The 25,961-nt window shown below is 43.3% G+C and overlaps 1 protein-coding gene across 13 annotated transcripts in view; it reads left to right on the plus strand.

Annotated features, from left to right (window-relative positions):
• fam13c (family with sequence similarity 13 member C) overlaps nt 1-25,961 on the plus strand; it is a 217,778-nt gene that overhangs the window by 47,060 nt on the left and 144,757 nt on the right. For 9 of the 13 annotated variants that reach the window (XR_010977043.1, XM_068052466.1, XM_068052465.1 and 6 more), the window contains 2 exons: nt 17,607-17,775; nt 18,804-18,993. The exons of 2 other annotated variants lie outside the window; for them this stretch is intronic. Coding sequence is in view for 9 of the 11 variants with exons in the window: in XM_068052466.1 (XP_067908567.1) it covers nt 17,774-17,775; nt 18,804-18,993 (192 nt within the window). In the remaining 2 variants the exon portion in view is untranslated. Of the gene's footprint in view, nt 1-11,302; nt 11,411-17,606; nt 17,776-18,803; nt 18,994-25,961 lie in introns of those variants that run through there. 2 more of the 13 variants (XM_068052464.1, XM_068052472.1) reach the window with 2 other exon arrangements.

The following is a 25,961-nucleotide window of genomic DNA, read 5'->3' on the forward strand; positions in this document are numbered from 1 at the left end:
ACGGTCCTGCCACCTGATGCCAAGTATTCTCCGGAGGCAGCAAAGATGGAATGAATTGAGACGTCGCTCTTGGCTGACATACGTTGTCCAGGCCTCGTTGCCATAGAGCAAGGTACTGAGGACACTGGCTTGATACACTCGGACTTTTGTGTTCCGTGTCAGTGCACCATTTTCCCACACTCTCTTGGCTAGTCTGGACTGCTCTGTACACAAGGTATCTGTGCTGGTCATTGACCAAGGAATATTTGACAGGAAAACTCTTCAACGCGATGTCATTTGTGACACTTTCTCTATGGTCATCTCGTGTCTGTATCTAGTGTGGCAAAAACAATCAGCATGTTATTGGGGATAACATCTTCAAAAAAAAAAATAAGGTTACCAAAATTGAAAATACAACAGTGGAAGGGATTGAGGGTACAATTAGATATTACAGCTACTTGAAGGTAAATCAGTGAGGGAGCAGTGGGAGGCATTCAAAGGGGAGATTCAAGGGGTTCCGGGTAAACATAGTCCCACAAAGAAAAAGGGTGAGATGGCCAAATCCAGAGCCCCATTGATGTCAAGGAGCCTACAGGGTAGGATAAGGCAGAAAAGGAAAGCTTATGTCCGACACCGAGAACTCCATATCACAGAAAGCCGAGAGGAGTATACAAAGCGGAAGGGTGAAATCAAAAAGGAAATTAGGAAAGCAAAGAGGGCATGAAAGAATATTGGCAGGCAAGATCAAGGTGAAGATTAAGAGTAAGAGGATAACCAAGGAGAGAGTAAGGCCCATAACAGACCAAAAAGGTAACCTATGTGTAAGAGCAGAAGATATTGGTATGGTTCTTAATGAATACTTTACGTCTGTCTTCACAAAAGGGAGGGATGATACAGATATTGTAGTTAAGGAGGAAGAGTGTGAAGTATTGGATGTGATAAACATAGGGAGAGAGGAAGTATTAATGGGATTAGCATCCTTGAAAGTAGATAATTCACCAGGGCCAGATGAAATGTATCCTCGGCTGTTAAAAGAAGCAAGAGAGGAAATAGCAGAGGGTCTGACCATCATTTTCCAGTCCTCACTGGATGCAGGTGTGGTGCTGGAGGATTGGAGAATTGCTAACGTCGTACCTCTGTTTAAAAAGGGAACAAAGGATAGACTGAATAATTACAGGCCAGTGAGTCTAACCTCAGTAGTGGGCAAATTATTGGAATCTATTCTGAGAGACAGGTTAAACTGTCACTTAGAAAGGCATAGGTTAATCAAGGATAGTCAGTATGGATTTGTTAAGAGAAGATCTTGTTTGACCAACTTGATCGAATTTTTTGAAGAAGTAACAAGGAAGATAGATGAGGGTCGTGCAGTTGATGTGGTCTAGATGGATTTTAGCAAGGCTTTTGACAAGGTCCCAAATGACAGACTGGTTAAAAAAATAAAATCCCATGGGATCCAGGGAAATGCAGCAAGGTGGATACAAAATTGACTCAGTGGCAGGAAACAAAAGGTAATTGTTGACGGGTGTTTTAGCGACTGGAGTGCTGTTTCCAGTGGCATTCCTCAGGGCTCAGTGCTGGGTCCCCTGCTTTTTGTGGTGTATATTAATGATTTGGACGTAAATGTAGGGAGCATAATCAAGAAGTTTGCAGACGACACAAAAATTGGCCATGTGGTAGATAGCAAGGACAATAGCTGCAGAAAGATATTGATGGTCTGGTCAGATGGGCAGAAAAGTGACAAACGGAGTTCAACTTGAAGTGTGAGGTGATGCATTTGGGAGGTCAAACAAGGCAAAGGAATACATGATTAATGGGAAAATACTGAGAAGTGTAGAGGAAGTGAGGGACCTTAGAGTGGATATCCACAGATCCCTGAAGGTAGCAGGACAGGTCGATAAGGTGGTTAAGAAGGCATATGGAAGCCTTTCCTTTATTAGCCGAGGTATAGAATACAATAGCAGGGAGGTTATGCTGGAACTGCATAACTCATTGGTTAGGCCACAACCAGTGTACTGCGTGCAGTTCTGGTCACCTCATTACAGAAAGGATGTAATTGCACTGGAGAGGGTACAGAGGAGATTTATGAGGATGTTGCCAGGACTGGAAAATTGCAGCTATGAGGAAAGATTGTATAGGCTGGGGTTGTTCTCCTTGGAACAGAGAAGGCTGAGGGGAGATCTGATTGAAATGTACAAAATTTTGAGCGGCCTGAATAGAGTGGAGGTGAAGGGTCTATTCACCTTAGCAGAGAGGTCAGTGACAAGGGGTCATAGATATGAAGTGATTGGTAGAAAAATCAGAGGGGAGATTAGGAAAAACCTTTTCATCCAGAGGGTGGTGGGGGTCTGGAACTCACTGCTTGACAGGAGTCTGGATATGCACCTCAAGTGCTGTAAGCTGCAGGACTACGGACCAAATGCTGGAAGGTGGGATTAGAATAGGAGGATCGTTTTTCAGCCAGCACAGACACAATGGGCCAAGTGGCCTCTTTCTGTGCCTTAAACTTTCTATTATTCTATGCGTCACTCTGCAGCATCTCTCTCACTCTTTTTCTCTGTGTGTAACTAAATTGAATCAACAATGATGCATCAAGAGAGACAGAACATATTAATTAAATATCAATTAGATACATAAATCATGGAGTTGAGGTACAGATCAGCCATAATCTAATTGAATTGTGGAACAGACTTGGGGTTGAAGGGCCTACTCTTGTTTGAAATGATTCTATGCTTAGAAAATCTTTTCCTAGAAGTTCAAAACTATAACTCCTCTCCTTAACAAAAATTGCCGGGCGTGGGGTTTATGTATTAATGGATCATCCTGCACTGACCTAATTCACAGAATTGGGTAAAACTGTTGCAAAATCCCCTTTCATCCTTAACCCAAGTATCTCTCACAAAGTACCTCACCTGAACTGCTGTAATGACACCTTGGGGGGAATTTTATGCTCTCCTCTGCGGCCGGTTTGGAGGTGGGGAGAGCATATAATCAGTTGGGATGGTGGCGGGGTGTGGGGGCCCTGCCCACCAAAATTAAGTCCGGGGAGGGAAGGCCTGTGAATATCCTTCCTACCCCGCTGCCAATTGAGACCCTTAACAGGGCAATTAATGCTCAATTAAGGGCCTCATCCTGCCGCCGCTGCAAATAGCCGAGCGGCAGGTGCTCCTGTCGCCGCAAGGGAAGCACGGCAGGAAAAACTGTGCAGGTTGCTTGCTGGCTCGGTTGGGGGTGGGTGGCAGGGTGTAGGGGTCCCTTGTTAAAAGTCACTTAGTGCCTGAACAAGGGACCTGGCATTGGGAAGGAGGGGTCCTGCTGACAGCCATACCCCCTGCCCTTGCTACTGACCCCCCTCCCCTGCCCTGACCTACTGTCACCTGGGTCCAACGCTGCTCCTCTGCCTCGGGTGGGTGCTCTACCAGCAGCGGCCATCGCCTCTGCGGTGGCGCTGCTCAGTTAAAGAGCTGCCAGCCTCTGATTGGCTGGCAGTTCTCAGAGGGCGGGACTTCTGTCGCTGGGGTTCTTGATCCCATGTAAGGCTCGCCACTGTCCACTTAAGTGCTCAATTGGCTATAGATTCAGTGGACCTCCCATAGAAGAGGCAACATGGGGTTTCTCGGTGGCATTTTTTTCCAAACGTTAAGACTCCATCACTTGGATAAAATCCCGGCCCTTATTTGCTTAATTCTCGATTAACATTTATTGCAAAATTCCAGTTAATCTCAAGTAATTGCTATGCTAATTGCCTGAAGTTATTATGCTCCCACTCCTCATTTGTTTGTTTTATTTCTTGCTATAGATATTCCCAGTCATGCTCTATCCCCAGCTTAAAAACAGCACACAGGCATTTGCTGTCGGATTTCTGCCACTGCTGCTTGGAAGCACGTAACAGTGGCAGAGTCAACTTTAGGCTTTTCACACTAGACATTTTCCCATGTATAGTTTCTTCACCGCAAACCATCTCCTCGAACCTCCCTCCCCTTCTCCATCCTCATTTCTGATGCCGTCTAAAGAGCTCAGACCTTTTCATCTTCAAAATTGAGGCTGTGTTCATCCACGCACCCTGTTTCACCCCATGTACACATGAGCACCTGCTGGCCTAACTCCTGACCACTCAACAACCTCCCCTCAACGCAGTGCTTGCTAACATTATAAATGGCTTACTTTCCATAGGCATTGGTACCACTCCTCAAATCTGCTATCATCACTGCCACCCATCCCCCAACCCCACAACCAGAAAGCCCTCTCTCAGCCTCTACTTGGTGTTCAATGACCTCTCATCTCTAACTTGCTTTTATGCTCTAAGGCCCTTCAATACATTGGCACTATCCATTCCATGCTCACTCCACTTACCACTCCCCGCTCCAACCCTTCAATCTTCTCACAGAATCAAGACTCGGGTCAAAATCATCAATGAAATGCTTTGTGATTCTCACCACACTTCTTCATTGCATTGTCAAATCGACCAGTTGTGCTCTCGTAAGCTCTATGCTAGCCCTTTTTTCCGTTCTGCTCCCTGGCTGTTCAGTTAGGTTGAACCCAACAGTGTATTTAATTCCACCTCTGTAGTATCACTTGTCTTTTATCCCTATGGCTGCTGCAAATTTATCACTGCCAGGTTCAACTTTAGCAAATAAAAACAAGAAATGCTGGAACCACTCAGCAGGTCTGGCAGCATCTGTGAAAAGATGCTGAGTGGTTCCAGCATTTCTTGTTTTTATTTCAGATTTCCAGCATCCGCAGTATTTTGCTTTTATTTCAACTTTAGCAAAGCTATACTTGCTAGTCCCCTGCACTCGACCTACATAAACTTCAACTTGTCCAAAACTCTGATGCTTGCATCCTATTCCGAACTAAATCTCACTCACCTATGACCCTTATTCTTGGTGCAATTGTTTCAAGATAATCATTTTCATTTACAAATCATCTCTGTGATCTTGTTACTAACGACATAGGCAGGAAGCGAGATGAGGTCCTGTAAAGTGAATATAGTGAGTTAGGCAGAAGGTTAAAAAGCAGGACCCTCTAGGGTTGTAATCTCAGGATTACTCCCTGTGCCACATGCTAGTGAGGGTAGGATTAGGAGGATTAGGCAAATGAATGCTTTGCTGAAGAGCTGGTGTAGGCAGGTGGGCTTCAGCTACTTGGATCATTGGGATCTCTTCTGGTGCAGAGGTGACCTGTACAAGAAGGATGGGTTGCATCTAAACTGGAGGGGGACCAATATCCTTGCGGGGAGTTTTGCTAGTACTACTCGTGAGGGTTTAAGCTAGTCTTGCAGTGGGGTGGGACCCAAAGTAGTAGTCTCTCCGATGAGATAGTTGAGGCAAATGTAGAAGTTAAAGCAAGCAAGTCCAGTAGGCAGGGCGGGCAGGGGCAGGACAGGGAGCATGGAAGGTCTGGTTGGCTAAACTGCATTTACTTTAATGCAAGAAGCCTTACAGGTAAGGCAGATGAACTCAGAGCATGGATCGGTACATGGGATTGTGATATTATATATGGAAACGTGGTTGAGGGATGGGCAGGACTGACAGCTCAGGGTACTGACTCTTCTGGCGTGACAGAGGTGGAAGTAAGAGAGGAGGGGGAGTTGCACTATTGATTAGGGAGGACATCACAACAGTACTTAGAGAGGATATCCTGGGGGGAATGTCCAGGGAGGCCATATGGGTAGAACTTAGAAATAAGAAAGGGGTGATCACTTTGATGGAATTATACTATAGGCTCCCCAATAGTCAGAGGGAAGTGGAGGAGCATATATGTAGGGAAATCACAGATAGGTGTAGGAATTATAGGGTTGTAATTGTCAGCGGCGCTTGAGATGGCTTGGCCATGTGAGCCGCATGGAAGATGGCAGGATCCCCAAAGACACATTGTACAGCGAGCTCGCCACTGGTATCAGACCCACCGGCCGTCCATGTCTCCGCTTTAAAGACGTCTGCAAACGTGACATGAAGTCCTGTGACATTGATCACAAGTCGTGGGAGTCAGTTGCCAGCGTTCGCCAGAGCTGGCGGGCAGCCATAAAGGCGGGTCTAAAATGTGGTGAGTCGAAGAGACTTAGCAGTTGGCAGGAAAAAAGACAGAGGCGCAAGGGGAGAGCCAACTGTGTAACAGCCCCGACAAACAAATTTTTCTGCAGCACCTACGGAAGAGCCTGTCACTCTAGAATTGGCCTTTATAGCCACTCCAGGTGCTGCTCCACACACCACTGACCACCTCCAGGCGCTTACCCATTGTCTCTCGAGATAAGGAGGCCAAAATAAAAAAAGAAAGAAAATAGTCGGCAATTTTAACTTCCCTAATATTGACTAGTGCTAAGGAATCAGATGGGGAAGAATTTGTTGTGTGTCCAGGATAGTTTTCTGAAGAAGTATGTGGATGGCCCTACTAGAGAAGGGGCTACACTCGACCTCCTCTTAGGAAATGAGGCTGGGCAGGTGGTTGATGTGTCAGTGGGAGAGCACTTTGGGACCAGTGACCATAACTCTATTAGCTTCAAAATAGTTATGGAAAAGGAGAGGACTGGTCCTCGGGTTGAAGTCCTAAATTGGGGGAAGGCTAATTTCGATGGCATCAGACAGGAACTCTCAAAAGTTGAATGGGAGAGGCTGCTTTCAGGTAAAGGGGCATCTGGCAAGTGGGAGGCTTTTAAAAGTGAGATAGGAAGAGTTCAGGGCCGGCATGTTCCTGTTAGATGGAAGGGCAAGGCTGGCAAGTTTAGGGAACCTTGGTTGACGAGGGATATTGAGGGTCTGGTCAGGACAAAGAAGGAGGCATATGTCAGGTATAGGCAGCTGGGATTGAGCGAGTCCCTCGAGGAGTATTGGGGATGTAGGACTACACTTAAGAAGGAAATTAGGAGGGCAAAAAGGGGCCATGAGATTTCCCTGGCAGATAGGATAAAGGAGAATCCTAAAAGATTCTATAAGTATATTAAGAGTAAAAGGGTAGCTAGGGAGAGTAGGTCCCCTTAACGATCAGTGTGGCAATCTATGTGTGGAGCCACGGGAAATGGGCGAGGTCTTAAATAAATATTTCTCGTCCGAATTTACCGTGGAGAAGGTCATGGAAGCTAGTGAGTTCAAAAGAGGGAACAGCGATATCCTGGAGCATATCAACATTTCAAAGGAGGAGGTGTTGGAGGTTTTGAAGCGCATTAAGGTGGATAAATCCCCAGGGCCTGACCAGGTGTATCCGAGGATGATGCTATGGGAAGCAAGGGAGGAGATTTCTGGGGCCCTGGCAGAGATTTTTGTATCATCGCTAACCCTGGGTGAGGTGCCGGAAGACTGGAGGATAGCTAATGTAGTGCCTTTATTTAAGAAGGGCAGCAGGGATAAGCCAGGGAACTACAGGCCGGTGAGCCTTACATCAATGGTGGGAAAGTTATTGGAAAGGCTTCTGAGAGACGGGATTTATATGCATCTGGAAAGGCAGTGTCTGATTAGGAATAGTCAGCATGGCTTTGTGCGTGGGAAATCATGTCTCATGAATTTGATTGAGTTTTTCGAGGAGATGACTAAGAGGATTGACGAGGGCAGGGCGATGGACGTTGTCTACGTGGACATTAGCAAGGCCTTTGACAAGGTCCTGCATGGTAGGCTGGTCCAGAGGTTCGAACACATGGGATCCAGGGTGAGCTAGCAAATTGGATACAAAATTGGCTTGGTGATGGGAGACAGAGGGTGGTAGTGGAGGGTTGTTTTTCAGATTGGAGGCCGGTGACCAGTGGTGTGCCACAGGGATCGGTGCTGGGCCCTCTGTTGTTTGTCATATATATTAATGACTTGAATGTGAATGTAAAGGGCATGATTAGTAAGTTTGCAGATGACACCAAAATTGGTGGTATAGTGGACAGTGAAGAAGGTTGTCTAAGGCTACAACAGGATATAGATCAACTGGGAAAGTGGGCAAGGGAGTGGCAAATGGAATTTAACGCAGACAAGTGTGAAGTGATGCATTTTGGGAAGTTAAACCAGGGCAGGATATATACAGTGAATGGCAGGGGCCTGGGGAGTGTTCTTGAGCAGAGACACCTTGGGGTGCAAGTACATAGTTCCCTGAAAGTGGCAACACAGATCGACAGGGTAGTGAAGAAGGCGTATGGCATGCTTGCCTTCATCGGCCGAGGCATTGAGTACAAGAGTTGGGACGTCATGCTACAGTTGTACATAACATTGGTTAGGCCTCATTTGGAGTACTGTGTGCAGTTCTGGTCGCCGCACTACAGGAAAGATGTGGTTAAGCTAGAGAGGGTGCAGAAAAGATTCACAAGGATGTTGCCTGGTTTGGAGGGCTTGAGTTATAAAGAGAGATTGGATCGGCTGGGTCTGCTTTCCCTGGAGCGAAGGAGGCTGAGAGGGGACAAGATAGAGGTATATAAAATTGAGAGGCATAGATAGGGTAGATAGCCAGAGTCTGTTTCCCATGGTAGGGGTGAGTAAAACTAGAGGGCATAGATTTAAGGTGAGTGGGAGAAGGTTTAAAGGGGATCAAAGGGGTAAATTTTTCACACAAAGAATAGTGGGTATCTGGAATGAGCTGCCTGAGGAGGTGATGGAGGCAGGAACAGTAGCGACATTTAAGAGACATCTGGACAGGTACTTGAATGAGCAAGGCATTGAGGGATATGGAATTAATGCAGACAGGTGGGATTAGTATAGATGGGCATTATGGTCGGCATGGATGCGGTAGGCCGAAGGGCCTGTTTCTATGCTGTACTACTCTATGACTCTATGCCTCTATATCCTCCTTTTGCCCTCTATGCCAGCTTGCACTCTACACTATATAAATTGTAGCCTTCCTCCACTGCACCATCAGATAGAGAGCCTTATGGCCTTTACACTAAACTTCTTACTAAATCCATTGACCTTAACCATCAACCTCCTCAAAGTTTATCTCACTGTCCGTGTCTTCACTGTCCATATCTTAACTCTTCTACCGCATCCGCATCAATGCTCTTGAAGCCCCTTGTGACGAACAATGGATCAATCTAAATTACTGTAAAAACTCAATACAATTTTCTCTGGAGCTATCAGTATCTATGCAATGTAACTGGTAACAAGATCACACGTTGCCAATGATACTATTAATAATTATTGGATCGCCATTGGCACGCAGTCCAGTGTTCAGTTGAAGCAACTAAGAAGGCCGTAGGTTAACTGGAGCCAAGCAGGGAGGAGGGTTGGGAGAATCTGGTAGTTTCATGGTCACTTTTATTGATACCAGTTATTTATTGCCAGTTTTTTGGAAAACTGAATTTAAATTTCCAAACTGCTCCAATGGGATTTGAACTCATGAATTCTCTTTATTTTACTTGATTCATAAATGTTTTCAACATCTGCTAGTTTTCACATATGCACTGCTGTGGTTTGCAGTCATGAGATGGAAAGTTCACTGAGACTCCGAAAACTTTAAAAAGGCCTTCAGCTGCTCAGTAATGCTGACATGTTACTCTCATCATTCTCTTTAATCTTTTTTTGGGTTTGTTTTCTTCGGTGGTTCATGAACTTGATTTTAGCTTCAAATAAATCACTGGAGATTACTGAGGCTTCCTTTTTGGGGCTGTCATGTAACATTAAATGCTACCCCATTGCAACTATTAGTCACCTAACATTATTTTTACAACAAGAAATGCTGGAAATACCCAGCAGGTCTGGCAGCATCTGTGGAGAGAGAAGCAGAGTTAACATTTAAGGTCAGTGACCCTTCTTCAGAACCCTGAACACTGACCTGAAACGTTAACTCTGCTTCTTTCTCCACAGATACTGCCAGACCTGCTGAGTATTTCCAGCATTTCTTGTTTGTGTTTCAGATTTCCAGCATCCGCGGTATTTTGCTTTTATTATTTTTACAACACTGCCTAGAAGCACAGTACCTTCAGAATCCTGGAACCACTCACCATTTTAAAAATATAATATACATTTATTGAAGTTTCACTGTTGCATAATGTGTGTGATGGAAAGGAAAAAGAAAATTCACTCTCCCTTCTATCCCAATGAATTGCACAGATTAAATTGTTAGCAAAATCACAAATGTTGGAAATGCAGCAATGTTAAATTATTCACTCCATTGTCAATGCACTTGGGGATTTTTAATGTTTTGTATTTTCATTGCAAGTTGCTGCTGCAAAATATGATGGAACACATGCAATGTACATCAAGTTTCACACAACCAACCAAATAGTGCACAAGGATTGGCACTGCTGCCAAAAGCTACAACAAATGGCCTCTGTACTGCAATGATACACAAGGAAACAAACACCTGAGGAATGGGAACCTTTCCTTTCAATCATCAGTTTCTTCTAAGACTGTAAACATGTCAATTGTTCAATCAGATTACGTATAAAAATTTATGGCATTTTAGTGTTATATAGGGCAATGCATTAAGAAGTATTACAGTCATCAGTAAATTGGGAAGGATATCATTGCATGTGAAATTGCTTTTGATTTGTGAACAACTTAGTAAATGGAGTTTCAGTTTTGCTCAGTATTGAGATTGAACATTATAATAAACAAATAAATCACTCCAAGAAGAAGCGCTAATTTCTGTTGTAACATGAAATAAAAAGCAGTGCAACCGTTTTTGGATGTGTTGCAGTATTTCAGCCAGAGGTGGTAGCTGTTTCTAGTCCCTTGCAGTTTACTATGCTGCAGGATAAAGAGATACATAGAATCATAGAATGGTTACAGCACAGAAGGAGGCCATTCAGGCCATCAAGCCTGTGCTGGCGCTCTGCAAGCACAGTTTTGCTTGTCCCACTCCCCCACCCTTTCCCTGTATCTCTGATTTTGTTTCCCTTCAGGTGCTTATCCAGATCCCTTTTGAAAGTCTCAATTGAATCTATCACCACACTCAGGCACAGCATTCCAGATCATAACCACTCACTGTGTAAAAAGGTTTTATCATGTCACCTTTGGTTATTTTGGTAATCACTTTAAATCCATGTCCTCGGGTTCTTGACTGTATCTATCTGTATTTAGATCACTATTGGGAAAGATTACTTATAAAAGAACATTAATATGAAATGACAGAGAAATTTATGTATAGTTTCTATTTTAAATGGCACATCAAAATGTTGTCTGTCTACCTTATATTGTCCATTTGTTGAGCTCAGCGAGCAAATACTAAAACATCCCATTACTTCTGACAATTAAGTGATAGATAAAAGGAGTCATGTACCTTTGAAGCAGAATTGTTTTGTTTGCTGCCTGATATCTATTTTAATTATCATCCAAAATTATATCTGCACCAGTAAATGTCATAAACTTGGAAGGGAGGTAAATCTCAGCACAAAGTCCTAAGGCTGCATCTACACAACAAACTGAGCTTTGACTCCAGTTTTAGACAATTTCTTGGCCTCATTGTGAAGGAAACCTGCTTTGTACAACACTGCAATGTAAAGACAATCTTAGAGACACAGAGAAATATGGTGAGTACCCATTACAAATTCAGAATTGTGCCTCAACTTTATCCATAAAATATTTACCTTGTTAAAGCGTAACGGATTAAACCAAGGATATGTTTGATACTTTTTTCATACATTGAACTGAAGTGGCTCACATCCAGTAGTTTCTGTGGTGTTTGGTGGGGATACTGAGTGCTGGAAATACTTTGGTGTTGGTAGCGAATTCAGTATCTATTCGTGCCTGATGCATGTGACTGCCTGCTCATGTGAAAGATTATTCAAATGCCCTCATGGAAAAATAGAAACTGGCACATAGCGAAAACAGGAAACAAGCCAACCCGGATTTTGTTGTTTCAGAAGGGGTCTGAAGCCAACAGTGAGTTTGATCTTTTCAAAGGTTTTTGCAGTGTGGTAAACACAGTTGCTCGGCTGAGTGCAATGTTGAGAGGAGTGTGTGAAAGCTGAATAGTAAAAAGAAAGGCGTGTTAGAGGTACGTAATAATTCAACACTGAAAGATCTTTTCAAAATTCATACTCATTTTCTGTAATGTTCTGCTGATATAATGAATTAGCGTGGAAAATATTCTAGGAGTATCGTACTATGTTGGAATCTTGCTTGAGTTTGCTGTTAACATAGTATTGCAGTCATCAATAAATTGGGAAAAGTTTAATTGCATGTAAAATTGCTTTTGATTTGTGAACAGCTAAGTAAATGGAGTTTCACATTTTGCTCAGTATTGAGATTGAACATTATAATAAACAAATAAATCACTCCAAGAAGAAGCACTAATTTCTGTTGTAACATGAAATAAATAGCAGTGCAATAGGTTTTGAGTGTGATGCAGTTATTTCAGCCAGAGGTGATAACTGTTTCTAGTCCCTTGCAGATTACTATGCTGCGCAAGTTCTGGGATGCATTGTCTTCATCTGGTTTAAGCTTGCAGAATGTAAGAAAGCTTGAATAGTTTTCCTTCGTTGAGGCTTAGATCATTGCCTGATGTTGCCTGTGTTGTTCCCCACATAAAATTAACACCCTTTCTGCACTAACGCTTTGTCTTTCACCACACCACCAACATACCGTTTGCCTTTGTTCCATGACCTTCTGGTCAGTTATTCTCTGTGACCCTGTCCTATCAACACCTTCCCTTTTGTTATCTCTTGCCCCACCCCTGCTTTATTTGCTTAAAACCTATTACATTTCTAACCTTTGCCAGTTCTGATGAAAGGTCACTGACCTGAAACGTTAACTGTGCTTTTCTCTCCCCAATGCTGCCAGACCCGCTGAGTATTTCCAGCATTTCTTGTTTTTATTTCAGATTTCCAGCATCTGCGGTATTGTTCCTACATGCCTGTTCTGACTTTGCCAAGCCTGTAGCAGTGCAAGCCATCCAAAGGATGTTGGTTCCGTCATCCTTGGAAGTACATGACTAACATTCTGCAATTATACTGCAATAGTAGAAAATAATGTATGTGTGGGCGCCTCAGATTAATGCTTTAATACTGATCCTGAAGACAATTAAATGTTGCATCGTATTGCACTGAATAGGAATGAGTTTATAGATAAAAGAATTGATCTGCAATGGACCTGGTTTGTTGGCTTGACCATTATTGGAGTTCAGTGCTTGTTAATATGAGGAGAATGGATAATGTCAGCTGTGGCTTTAGTTGCATTGCCATATTACCTGCAATTTTCTCTGTTGTCAAAGTTGACCTGAATTGAGTGAGTTCAGCCTATTGGAGTGTTTCTGAATTGGGCACATTTACTTCAGTTGGGATTTCTTGTCTTTTATTGCATGAGGGAACATGAGAGACAATAAAATATGCCAGAAAAACAGAGTTAAGGTCACCATTTAGAAGATAAAAGAAGCCAAATGGAGATGGGCTGGGCATGTTGCTCAAAGAAATGATAACAGGTGGACAAAAGGCTAATGGAGCTGTTGGATTGCTTTAAAAACCCAACTCGTCCACTCATGTCCTTTAGGGAAGAAAACCTGCCGTCCTTACCTAGTTTAGCCAGTATGTAACTCCAGTCCCACACCAACATGGTTGACTCTTAACTGCCTTCTGATGTAGTCCAGCAAGCCAGTTGTATCAAACTGCAGAAAGAAGGTCCACCACCAACTTCACAGGGAACTAACAATGGGCAATAAATGCCAGCATTGCCAGTGATACCACATCCCTAGAATGCGTTTTTTTTTAAATGAACGCTTTGTACCATAGGATCATTTGTGAACATATATCAAAGCTCATGGGGACAGGATCCATCTGTTCCACCACCGGTGCCAATTTAGTCAACTGGCTGTCCACAGATGGACTGAACAGTTCCAAGAGATGGCTGTCCATCACAATCCCGAAGGAAAGAAAGCATTGGCTAGACTGGGCACAGAATGTATCCTGGGATCAGATGTTCCAAAAAAGGCAGACTATTGTATATAGCACCCGTGCACAGTACTGACCAACTATCACATGCTGTCATAGAGTTATACAGCACAGAATCAGGCCCTTCGGCCCACCATGTCTGTGCCGGCCATAAAGCACCTATCTATTCTAATCCCATTTTCCAGCACTTGGCCCGTAGCCTTGTATGCTATGGCATTTCAAGTGCTCATCTAGATACTTGTTAAATGTTGTGAGGGTTCCTGCCTCTACCACCCCTTCAGGCAGTGTGTCCAACCACACTCTGGGTGAAAATTTTTTTCCTTCAAATCCCCTCTAAACCTCCTGCCCCTTACCTTAAATCTATGCCCCCTGGTTATTGACACCTCCGCTAAGGGAAAAAGTTTCTTCCTATCTACCCTCTCTATGTATGCCCCTCATAATTTTGTATACCTCAATTAGGTCACCCTTCAGCCTTCTCTGCTCAAAGGAAAACAATCCTAGCCTATCCTGTCTGTCGTCAAAACTGAAATGCTCCAGCCCAGGCAACATCCTGGTGAATCTCCTCTGCACCCTCTCCAGTGCAATCACATCCTTCCGATCGTGTGGAAACCAGAACTGTACACAGTACTCCAGCTGTGGCCTAACTAGCGTTTTATACAGCTCCATCATAACCTCCTTGCTCTTATATTCTGTGCCTCAGCTAATAAAGGCAAGTATCCCATATGCCTTCCTAACCACTTGATCTACCTGCGCAGCTGCCTTCAGTGATCTATGGACAAGTACACCAAGGTCCCTCTGCCATTCTGTGCTTCCTAGGGTCCTACCACCCATTGTGTAGTCCCTTGCCTTGTTAGTCCTCCCAAAATGCATCACCTCACACTTCTCAGGATTAAATTCCATTTGCCACTGCTCTGCCCATTTTACCAGCCCATTTATATCATCCTGTAATCTAAGGTTTTCCTCCTCACTATTTACGACACCACCAGGAGGGGAATGGTGCCTGATATATCACATGGGGCAACCCTCCTTCATGTAGTGGTATGCCCACTTTGCTAGCCTTCAAACAGGGCATCAAGTGTCATATGATTCCATCACCTGGCCACAAACTGTGTCTTCTGCCTCCATAATTAGGTTCCTCTCACTTCCTTTCTCCCTGGTCAATTAAGTGCCAGAACGGCAGAGATTTATGTTGTCTTATGGATGTGTTCACAAGAGTGAAAGAGAAATCCGCTACCGCAGAATGAGTTATCTCATTAGTTATCCTGACCGTGGTGTCAGTAGTAAAACTGCACCCAGGTGCCTCATGATGCAGGAAGGGTTGGTATTTACAGGATCACATCATGTACGATTATTAACATGCTAATTCTGTGTATGATTAATTGCCTGACCCTACATTGACTGGTTTGGTGAACTTTCCTCAACTCTCGTTTTTTTTCCTCATGAAATTTTCAGCTTGAATCAGATTAAGGACCTCAAATTATGGTATGGGATACCAGGATGTGAATGTTTCATCAGTTACACAAAATCCCTTTCTGCTGCTAATTGGAGGAGCTGGTGCATTTATATTAAATGAATGAAGAGTAATTTGAGAGAAATAGGCTACGTATTTGTATGCTGGTATTCCAGCATGTAATCTCAAGGCCTTACAGTTGCTACAGTTGTTTGAGTTATTCCAGAGGTATTGAGTAGGTGATACCAATCTACCCAGCAGCTAGAATCTGTTAGTCAGAATGGAGGGAGCAATGCTTAGTGGAAAAGCAGAAGGATTTACAAACTTCCCTTAAATGTCAATGCAGTTCTCAAAATAGAGTACCACATATTTTATGTGGTTTAATACATCAACTGTTAGACCAGATATTAGCTTTGTTATCTAGTATTGCCATTCCTGGTCTTTAAATGCAACACAAGAAAATACAATTGAGTGTCAAAATGAGACACAGATAAAGGAAAGTGACACTTTAAAGAAGAACATTCTTTTCAGTACAGTTGCATCTTTATTTGTTGAAACGGGAGCTTATTTGTTCACAGTGAGGATCGACAATGCACTGAAATGGAGGTTTTGCCCCTGTGCGTCTACGTTTCAGGAGAGTTATACTTTCAGGAAACAAGAGAAGCTTATTTCTCAATGAACCTCACTTCCTATGACCGAGCCTTCTTGTACTTTGGTCTAGCATCATGTAATCAAACGCTGCTTCTGGTATCGCATAATATATGGTACACAGAAAACCTTGTTTAGTCATAATGGTGTGGTATAGGAAGAAACTCAAATGGGAAATCTCTGCTAAGGTGCATGTGGATCTCTACTGAAAAGGGTATATGTTTAAAGCTGTAGCATGTGCTGAGGTAATTCCATAATATGGCTGTCCCAGTGGTGAACTGGACTTGCTAGGTTTCAGTGCAGGAAATTGTGAGTACATAGCCCATGATATTCCATTTATTAATTTTAATGGATGGAAAATGGCAGACTCCGTACAAACACCTCTTTCCACTGGGAGCACTGGATTATCAGATTAACCTCCATGTGTTGAAGAAGTTCAGCTTTGCTTTCACTGGTTATAACGTAAAACCAAACCTCGAGCCTGATGAAGGCTTGCAACTCAATCCCAGCCAATATACTCTTCAGCATTGTTGCAGCCCAAAAAGCTGATCCTTTCAGATATCAAGAACGTCTGATAGCTCTGACCAGGCCACTGTCTGAGCGGTTTCCTTTATAACACTCTGCAGCCAGCAGGGACGAGCTGCTTGTTCTTTACCTGTTCTTAAGCAGGATTAGAAGTGTCTAAGGTAACAGAGCTGAAGGCCAATGTTGAAGCCTTCTCTCTCCCTTGACTTTAATTAATGAAAACCAAATCAAGCTTATTGCTTGTAACAGCTTAGAAGGAATGCCAGTAAATATATTTCTTTGTGACCTGGATTTAGACTCAATATAAATTTCCCCCAAGAACGTATTCACATAGATAATAGTGAAAGTAAATCTTTTATATTCGACAAGGTTCAAGTATTAGTATATCCTGGTCACTCCAATTACTCATTACACTAAAAGTAGAATCTAGCCATACTTGCAGTTATGCAGCACTTAGATTGATGGAGTTTTGTTGTTGCAATAATGATTGCCAGTATAAAAATTAGTCAAACAACTGAAAGGAGAAGCTAATGGTCAAGTGCATCAGTCGCTCCCTCCCCCTCCCCCCCCCTGTTTATTGGGTTATTTTGGAAGAGCAGGAAGCTGGAATTGTTCTGGTATAATTGTAGCATACCTGTGATGCTGATGTTGTACTTACTGTGCTGGTGGTCAGCCCATATTTACACTTCTTGTGGTTTGGTTCAAACTGAGAAGAATTGCTGGGGTAAATAAAAACACATTAGGCTTTTGGTCTGTCCTCAATTTGAAAGATACGAATGAGACGCACTCACCTCATTAATCACACCTTAAAGATTCTCAAAATTTAATTCCATAATTTTGGTTGTACTTTAAAGTTGTAATTAATTCAATACTGCTGATAATAGCAGTTTTCCCCGACAGATAATGGATCAGTCCAGTATGACATAGCCCTATCAGTAGCTTGTCATCAACTTGGCTCAGCCAATAAGCTTACTGTATGCAAATAACCTGTGACTGAGATGAGTAGTTGTATCTGATGATTGTGTGTAGAGGCAGCGATATCCTTGTTGCTTGGTACTGGGCCAGTACAAGCTTAGGAGAGTCAATCTCTCTAGTTCCAAGTAAGAATTCCTCTTCATCTGTGAAAGTCAGTTTCAAAAGTGAATATGGCCCACAAGTTACAGCTAGTACTTTAGAGAAGTGATAATGACATTCTTTTTACTTTATTACCCGGTGAAGGTTTGAGGGCCAGTTTGTTTATGTGCCCAAGGAACTTTCTGCACCTCTGCTGAACAGCGTCAACAGTCTCCAGCCGATCCGGACCAAGTCTTTCTCTTACATCTCTGTCAGCAAGGGAACGGTGATGACTGCAGCATCAACAGGACGATGACCACAGGCTCAAAGAAATGTAAGGTTACGTATACTATTCGAGGTTTCAAATCTACGCTAGATATTCACTCAGATTCCCTGCCACCAGCCTCTCCTGTAAGTAGACTTTGCATCCCTTATGATCAGGATCTTATTTTTACTGTCCAAATCCAGTCGTCCAATCACGTGACCCAGTCCCTTGTCATGCATAGTGGATATTGTCATCTCACACCTGCTGCTGTTGCTTTTCTACTGCCTTCCAGGATAGCAGACTGATTAAATACTCCAGTAAGGCAAAACCAATTGTAAACCAACCAACAGATTATTTTAGAGAAAGAAAGAACTAGCGTTTATATAGCACCTTTCGTGACCTCAGGAGTCCCAAAGCACTTCACAGCCAATGAAGGACTTTTGAAGTGTCGTCATTGTTGTAATGTAGGAAACACAGCAGCCAGTCTGCGCACAGCAAGCTCCCACAAACAGCAGTCTGTTTTTAGGTGTTGGTTGAGGGATAAATATTTGACATATAATACATAAATGGATGAAACATAGACCCGCAAAATCTCGAGCCATGGCGTTCTGGTGGACTCCTGCCATAACTTAAGCAGGATCCCACTAGAGATAGTTGGCAACTAGGCTGGCAGCTGAATGCACCATGTTCTGGCCTTGCAGCCTGGTACCCAGGATGCCTCTGGGGACAGAACCTCTGTTCACCTCTTATATGACCATTGACATAGGGGAGGGAAATGTGGATATAGATTGTGGCGTGGGGATTCTGATCTAGGCAGGTACAACCCAAGTGCAGATGTGGGGTACATCTATCTCTGGCTGCAAACGCTGTGCAGCACTGAGGATTCTTAGAGCCGCTCTGCAAAACACACCCAATTTCCGAAACAAAAACAAGAAATGCTGGAATCACTCAGCAGCTCTGGCAGCATCTGTGGAAAGAGAAGCAGAGTTAACGTTTCGGGTCAGTGACCCTTCTTCGCAATTTCCGAAAGATGTTTTTGCATTTCTTCTGTGATCTTTTATTTTGCTCACCAGCATGTTCTTCTATTTGTGCGCCAGGGATAAGACAAACAAAGAGAATTTCCCACGATGTGGCAGTACCTTGGACGATCACCATCCGTCAGTGCAATGCGCTTTACCACATGTTGAAAAGAAAGTACTTGGTAGAGCAGAAGATCAAAATGGAAATAATCAAAACCCAAAGAGGTCGAAACACAGCTCAGGGTCTCGTGCAGAGCAACATCAGGATGTGAGTGTATTGGGCCAGATTTATTTTCAGATGTTAATTCAAAAGGATTTGGAAATGTGAGATGATTTAGTAGAAAAGCAAAACCACAATTCTTTCACTAACGTCTCTTACGTTACAACAGTAATTGCACTTCAGAAAACAGTGCTTCATTGGCTGCATGGTGTTTTGGAAAGTTCTGAGGTCATAGAAGACACTATATAAATGCAAGTCCTTTTTTAAATGAAATTTATACTCAGAATTACATTCCTTTTGCATATTAAGCAGTATTAGAACTCAAGATTGAGATTAAGTGAGGGCATTGTAGCCCTCAGGGGCGGCACAGTGGCTAGCACCGCAGCCTCACAGCTCCAACGACCCGGGTTCAGTTCTGGGTACTGCCTGTGTGGAGTTTGCAAGTTCTCCCTGTGTCTGCGTGGGTTTCCGTCGGGGACTCCGGTTTCCTCCCACAGCCGAAGACTTGCAGGTTGATGGGTAAATTGGTCATTGTGAAATTGCCCCTAGTGTAGGTAGGTGGTAGGAGAATGGTGCAGATGTGGTAGGGAATATGGGATTAATGTAGGATGGGTGGTTGTTGGTCGGCACAGACTCGGTGGGCCGAAGAGCCTGTTTCAGTGCTGTATCTCTAAATAAAATAAAATAAAAAAATCTTATTTGAGTCTTGCAGAGTAAGAGACCTACATTCTCTTTAGGGACGGATTAACTTATGGGTTTGCGTTCTTGAGTGAATCCAAATCCAAATTCTGAACTTGGATTCCTCCCTGTTAATGTTTCATTGGGAACACATTGAGAAACTTGAATCTGTCAGTCTGTACCACCCAAAATGCCAACTGAAATAAACTTGGCAGTTCAAGAATATCCCAATAGGCTGAGTTCACTCAGTTCAAATCAACATTGAAAATTTCAGGCCATAACTAAAGCCACAGCTGGGCTTTTCCATTCTCCTCATATTAATAAGCACTCAACTCCAATAAAGGTCATCAACAAATCAAGTCCGCTACAAATCAATACTCTCATCTATAAACCCATTTCTATTCAGTGCAACATTTAATTCTCTTCAGGATCATTATTACTGGCCACTAATTCAGTTTTCTATCGTGTAAGTGCTGCTTCCCATGATGATTTTTGTATTAAATGGAGGAACAGAGAGATCTAGGGGTGCACAACTTTACATTTTTAAAAGCAGCAGTGCAGATAGAAAATATTATAAAAATCTAAATGAGATTCTGGGTTTTATACATAGCAGCCTTTGAATATAAAAGCAAGAAAGGGATGTTGAATTTGTAAAGACATTAGCTAGACCTCTATTGGATTTTACACACTCCCTGACAGGAAGGGCCAAATATAATACTTTCTAATACTTTAGAAAGCCTAGAGGAGTACAGAAAGTGCAGGGGTGAAGTGAGAAAGGAAAGCATAAAGAAGACATGAAAAATTATTGGCAGGTAAAATCAAGGAAAACCCAAAGATGTTTTATCAGTACATCAAGAGCAACAGGATAACTAAGGAAAGGGTAGGGCCTATCAGAGATGTACAGGGGAACTTATGCGTGGATGCAGAAGATGTGGACAGGGTTCTTGATGAGATTTATGTCTCTCTCTTCACAAAGGAGAGGGTTGATGCAGACATTATAGTTAAAGAGAAGTGTGAAATATTAGATACGATAAGCATAATGAGAGAGGAAGTACTGAAGGGTCTGACATCCTTGAAAATGAATAAATTGCAGGGCTGGATGGATTGCATCCTAGGTATTTAAGGGAAGCCAGGGAGGAAATAACGGATGTGCTGAGGATCATCTTCAAATCCTTACTAGATACAGGCGAGGTATCAGACGATTGGAGGTCTGCGAATGTTGTATCATTGTTTAAAAAAGGTGCGAGGGATAGGCCAAATAATTATAGGCCGGTCAGTCTGACCTCGGTGGTGGGTAAATTATGAGAATCAATTCTTAGGGACTGGATAAACTGCCACTTAGAAAGGCACGGATTTGTTAAGGGAAGGTCACGTCTTACTAACTTGAGTTTTTTGAGGAAGTAACAAGTAGGATTGATGAGGGTAGTGCAGTGGATGTGGTCTACATGGATTTTAGTAAGGCATTTGACAAGGTCCCGCATGGCAGACTGGTCAGTAAAATGAAAGCCAATGGGATACAGGGATATGTGGCAGGTTGGATCCAAAATTGGCTCAGTGACAGGAAACACACATCTGTCGTCACCCAAGAGAATGAGGATGTAGATATGGAACTTAGAGAGAGAGACTGTGAGGTTCTTGAGCAAATTGTCATAGGGAGTGACAAAGTAATGGAGGTTTTGGAAGGCTTAAAAGTGGACAAATCTCCAGGTCCGGATGATTTGTGTCCCAGGATGCTGTGGGAGGCGAGGGTGGAGATTGCAGGGGCTCTGACCCTAATTTTTAATTCCTCTCTGGCCACGGGGGAGGTGCCAGAGGACTGGAGAACAGTTAATGTGGTCCCACTATTTAAGAAAGGTTGTAGAGATAAGCCAGGAAACTACAGACCAGAGAGTCTCACGTCAGTGGTAGGGAAACTATTGGAGAAAATTCTGAAGGAGAGAATCTATCTCCACTTGGAGAGGCAAAATTTGATTAGGAATAGTCAGCATGGCTTTGTCAGAGGGAGGTCATGCCTAACAAATTTGATTGAATTTTTTGAGCATGTGACCAGGTGTGTAGATGAGGGTAGTGCAGTTGATGTAGTTTACATGGATTTCAGCAAAGCCTTTGACAAGGTCCCACATGGGAGACTTATCAAGAAAGCAAATGCACATGGGATACAAGGTAACTTGATAAGGTGGATTTAAAATTGGCTTAGCTGTAGGAGACAGAGAGCGATGACAGACGGCTGTTTTAGTGACTGGAAGCCAGTGTCCAGTGGCGTACCACAGGGATCTGTGCTGGGTCCCCTATTGTTTGTCATTTATATAAACGACATAGATGACTATGTGGGGGGTAGGATCAGTAAGTTCACGGATGACACAAAGATTGGCCGAGTGGTTAACAGTGAGGTGGAGTGTCTTAGGTTACAGGAAGATATAGACGGGATGGTCAAATGGGCAGAAAAGTGGCAGATGGAATTTAACGCTGAAAAGTGTGAGGTGATGCACTTTGGAAGGAGTAATGTGACGCGGAAGTATTCAATGAATGGCCTGACACTGGGAAGTTCCGAGGAACAAAGGGACCTTGGCGTGTTTGTCCATGGATCTCTGAAGGCAGAAGGGCAGGTTAATAGGGTGGTGAAAAAGGCATATGGGACACTTGCCTTTATCAATCGAGACATAGATTACAAAAGCAGGGAGGTCATGTTGGAGTTGTACAGAACTTTGGTAAGGCCATAGGTGGAGTACTGTGTGCAATTCTGGTCGCCACATTATAGGAAGGATGTGATTGCATTGGAGGGGGTGCAGAGGCGATTCACCAGGATGTTGCCTGGGATGGAACATTTAAGCTACGAAGAGAGGTTGGATAGGCTTGGGTTGTTTTCGCTGGAGCAGAGAAGACTGAGGGGTGACCTGATCGAGGTGTACAAGATTATGAGGGGCATGGACAGGGTGGATAGGGAGCAGCTGTTCCCCTTAGTTGAAGGGTCAGTTACAAGGGATCACAAGTTTAAGGTGGGGGGCGGGAGGTTTAAGGGGGATTTGAGGAAGAACTTTTTTACCCAGAGGGTGGTGACAGTCTGGAATGCCCTGCCTGGGAGGGTGGTAGAGGCGGGTTGCCTCACATCCTTTAAAAAGTACCTGGATGAGCACTTGGCACGTCATAACATTCAAGGCTATGGGCCAAGTGCTGGCAAATGGGATTAGGTAGACGGGTCAGGTGTCTTTAATGCATCGGTGCAGACTAGATGAGCCGAAGGGCCTCTTCTGCACTGTATTATTCTGTGATTCTGTGAAACAAAGGGTAGTAGTCGACGGATGTTTTTGCGAATGGAAAGCGGTTTCCAGTGGCATTCCACAGGGCTCAGTGTTGGGTCCCTTGCTGTTTGTGGTATATATTAATGAATTGGACATAAATGTGGGAGGCATGATTGGAAAATCTGCTGATGAAACAAAAATTGGCCGTGTAGTTGATAGTGAAGAGGATAGCTGTAGACGCCAGAATGATATCAATGGTTTGGTTGAGTGGGCGGAAAAGTGGCAAATGGAATTCAATTCAGAGAAGTGTGAGGTAATGCATTTGGGGAGGGCAAACAAAGCGAGGGAATACACAATAAACAGGAGGGCAGGAGGATATTGAGAGGGGTAGAAAAAGTGAGAGACCTTGGAGTGCATGGCCATAGGTCCCTGAAGGTGGCAGGACAGGTAGATAGAGTGTTGAAGAAGACATATGGAATGCTTTCCTTTATTGGCCGAGGTATAGAATACAAAAGCAGGGATGTAATGCTTGAACTGTATAAAACGCTAGTTAGGCCACAGCTGGAGTATTGTGTAAAGTTCTGGTCACCACATTACAGGAAGGACATAATTGATCTGGAGAGAGTACAGAGGAGATTTACAAGAATGTTGCCAGGGCTCGAAAGTTGCAGCAATGAGGAAAGACTTGATCGGATAGGGTTGTTTTCCTTAGAACAGAGGAGGCTGAAGCATGACTTAATTGAGGTGTGCAAAATTATGAGGGGCTTAGATAGAGTAGACAGGAAGGACCTGTTTCCCCTAGCGGAGAGGTCAATTACTGGGGCCACAGATTTAAGGTGATTGGTAGAGGGATTAGAGGGGACATGAGGAAAAACCTTTTTACCCAGAGGATGGTGGGTGTCTGGAATTCACTGCCAGGATCAGTGTTAGAGGCAGAAACCCTCAACTCATTTAAAAGGTACCTGGACATGAACCTGAAGTGCTGTAACCAGCAAGGCTATGGACCAGCTGCTGGAAGATGGGATTAGATGGGGCGGCTAGTTTTTCAGCCGGCACGGACCTGATGGGCTGAATCGCCTCCTTCTGTGCCGTACTTTTTCTATGGTTCTGTGGAAGGCTATTTGAGCCAAAGATTGGGTCAAATGCATAGTTACTAGAATGATACAGGGAATTAGGTTTTTGTGAAGCTTTTCGACTGGAACAGAGAAGGTGAAGGGTGATCCTATGGAGAATTTCAAATTTTTGAAAGATTTAGAGAGGATAAATAGTATTGGAATATCACTGGTAAATAAATCATTATAAGGGCATAAACTCATCATTATCACCAGAGTGAAGAGGCAAGTTAATTTACACACACAGGATTATTAGAATATGGTATTACTTTACCACAAGTCAATCTCAAGACAGTCTGTAACATCATTTGAAAAGGGATTGAATAAGTATTTGATAAAAATATATAATAGGATATAGGGAAAGGGCAAGGACATGGGATTAAAGTGGATAGATCCTATAGAAGAACTAGCACTAGCAGAGAAACAGTGGGCTGAATAAAAACAAAAAGTGCTGGAAATACTCAGCAGGTCTGGCAGCACCTGTGGAGCGAGAAGCAAAGTTAACGTTTCAGGTCTGTGACCTTTCATCAGGCTGAATAGCTTACTTCTATGATCCAACTACAATGACCACACATTTTAAGGCTCTCTTCAAGATGGAAGTTCCTGTTCATTGTGCTAAGTTTAGTTTATTTCAGCCGGAGCAACTCCAGGATGAGAGTTTAAACTGAGGCCCTGTCTTTCGGATGAGATGTTAAACCAGGATCTGTCAGGTGGATGGACACGATCCCACAGGCACTATTTCAAAGAAGAGGAGGGTAGTTCTTCTCATGTCTCGGCAAACATTTATCCCCTCAACCAACACTAGTAAAACAGTTTAATTGATTAATTATCTCATTACTGATTCTGGGAGCTTCCAGAGCACAAATTGGCTGCCCCCTTTCCCTACACCACAACAATGATGACACTTCAGAAATACTTCATTGATTGCGAAGCACAGTGGCACAGCCTGCTGTTATGGAAGGCACAATATAAAGGCCAGGACCTTCCAAATGAGTTATATTTACAATTACATGAGCAACTTTAACTTTTGAAAGGCAGGTTAAATACGAGATCACGGTTTATCGATAAGTCATTTGTTGAACATTTACTTGATTAGCTGAGGATCTGAACTTAACCGAAATCTAATCGTTATTTCTTTATACTTGTTAAACCAATGATAAGATTCTTTCTGAACCTCTTATCACCATGTTTGACCTCCAAGCTAGTCAATTGGGAGATTCCAGCAATCACATTTCTTGAGCACAGGCCACAAAAACGAGAAATTCATTAATGGCCCTACATTGTCGTACAGAAATCATTTTGTGTACAAAAGGTGTATTGAAAACAAGCACATATTCAGCTTCTGTACAGATCTCCAGGATTTAGATTGAAGTATATAATATTTCTTTTAACCATTTCGCTCAGTAGTTTTGTCAAATGCAAGAAAAATCCAGACACAGCTGTGATGGTGCCTGTTTTAAAGAGCAGTGACTGATTTGTAATTCTGTGCATCCATTTTATCTGTTCATGCTTTTGACACTATGGGTGAAAGATTGGATCACGCTGCACACAATTTACAAGCGTAAAACAAACGCTTATGGGTTCGGCATAGTGGGTGATGTGCATGCTCGTTCCGTGTCAGAAATGTGCCACCCACCAGTTTGGTTAGAGCTGCTCAGTCGGCATCCAGGGCAACTGAAACTGGCGTTGGGATCTTTTGGAACTTGACAGCCTGATGCCTGTTTCAGGCCCCTTTGAGAAATTGCACTGTGAATGATGGCAACATGTGCTGTGCATGATGTGGCAGTTTCTTCAGGTGGTTAGCAGCCAAACCAGGTGTCCTTAAAGGGGTTGCTGGAGGATATCACCTGAAAGGTAAAATGAAGGTTTGAAACTGACCTCATTATGGAGCAGGACTGTTCTTCCTGGCTCCACATTAAATCTGCGAGCCATTGCCAGCCACTGCTCACCGATCCCCCCAGCCCCCCACCCCCCCCAGCCCAATTGC

This window comes from Heterodontus francisci, chromosome 20, assembly GCF_036365525.1.
Source record: "Heterodontus francisci isolate sHetFra1 chromosome 20, sHetFra1.hap1, whole genome shotgun sequence".
In the NCBI taxonomy this organism is placed as follows: domain Eukaryota; kingdom Metazoa; phylum Chordata; class Chondrichthyes; order Heterodontiformes; family Heterodontidae; genus Heterodontus; species Heterodontus francisci.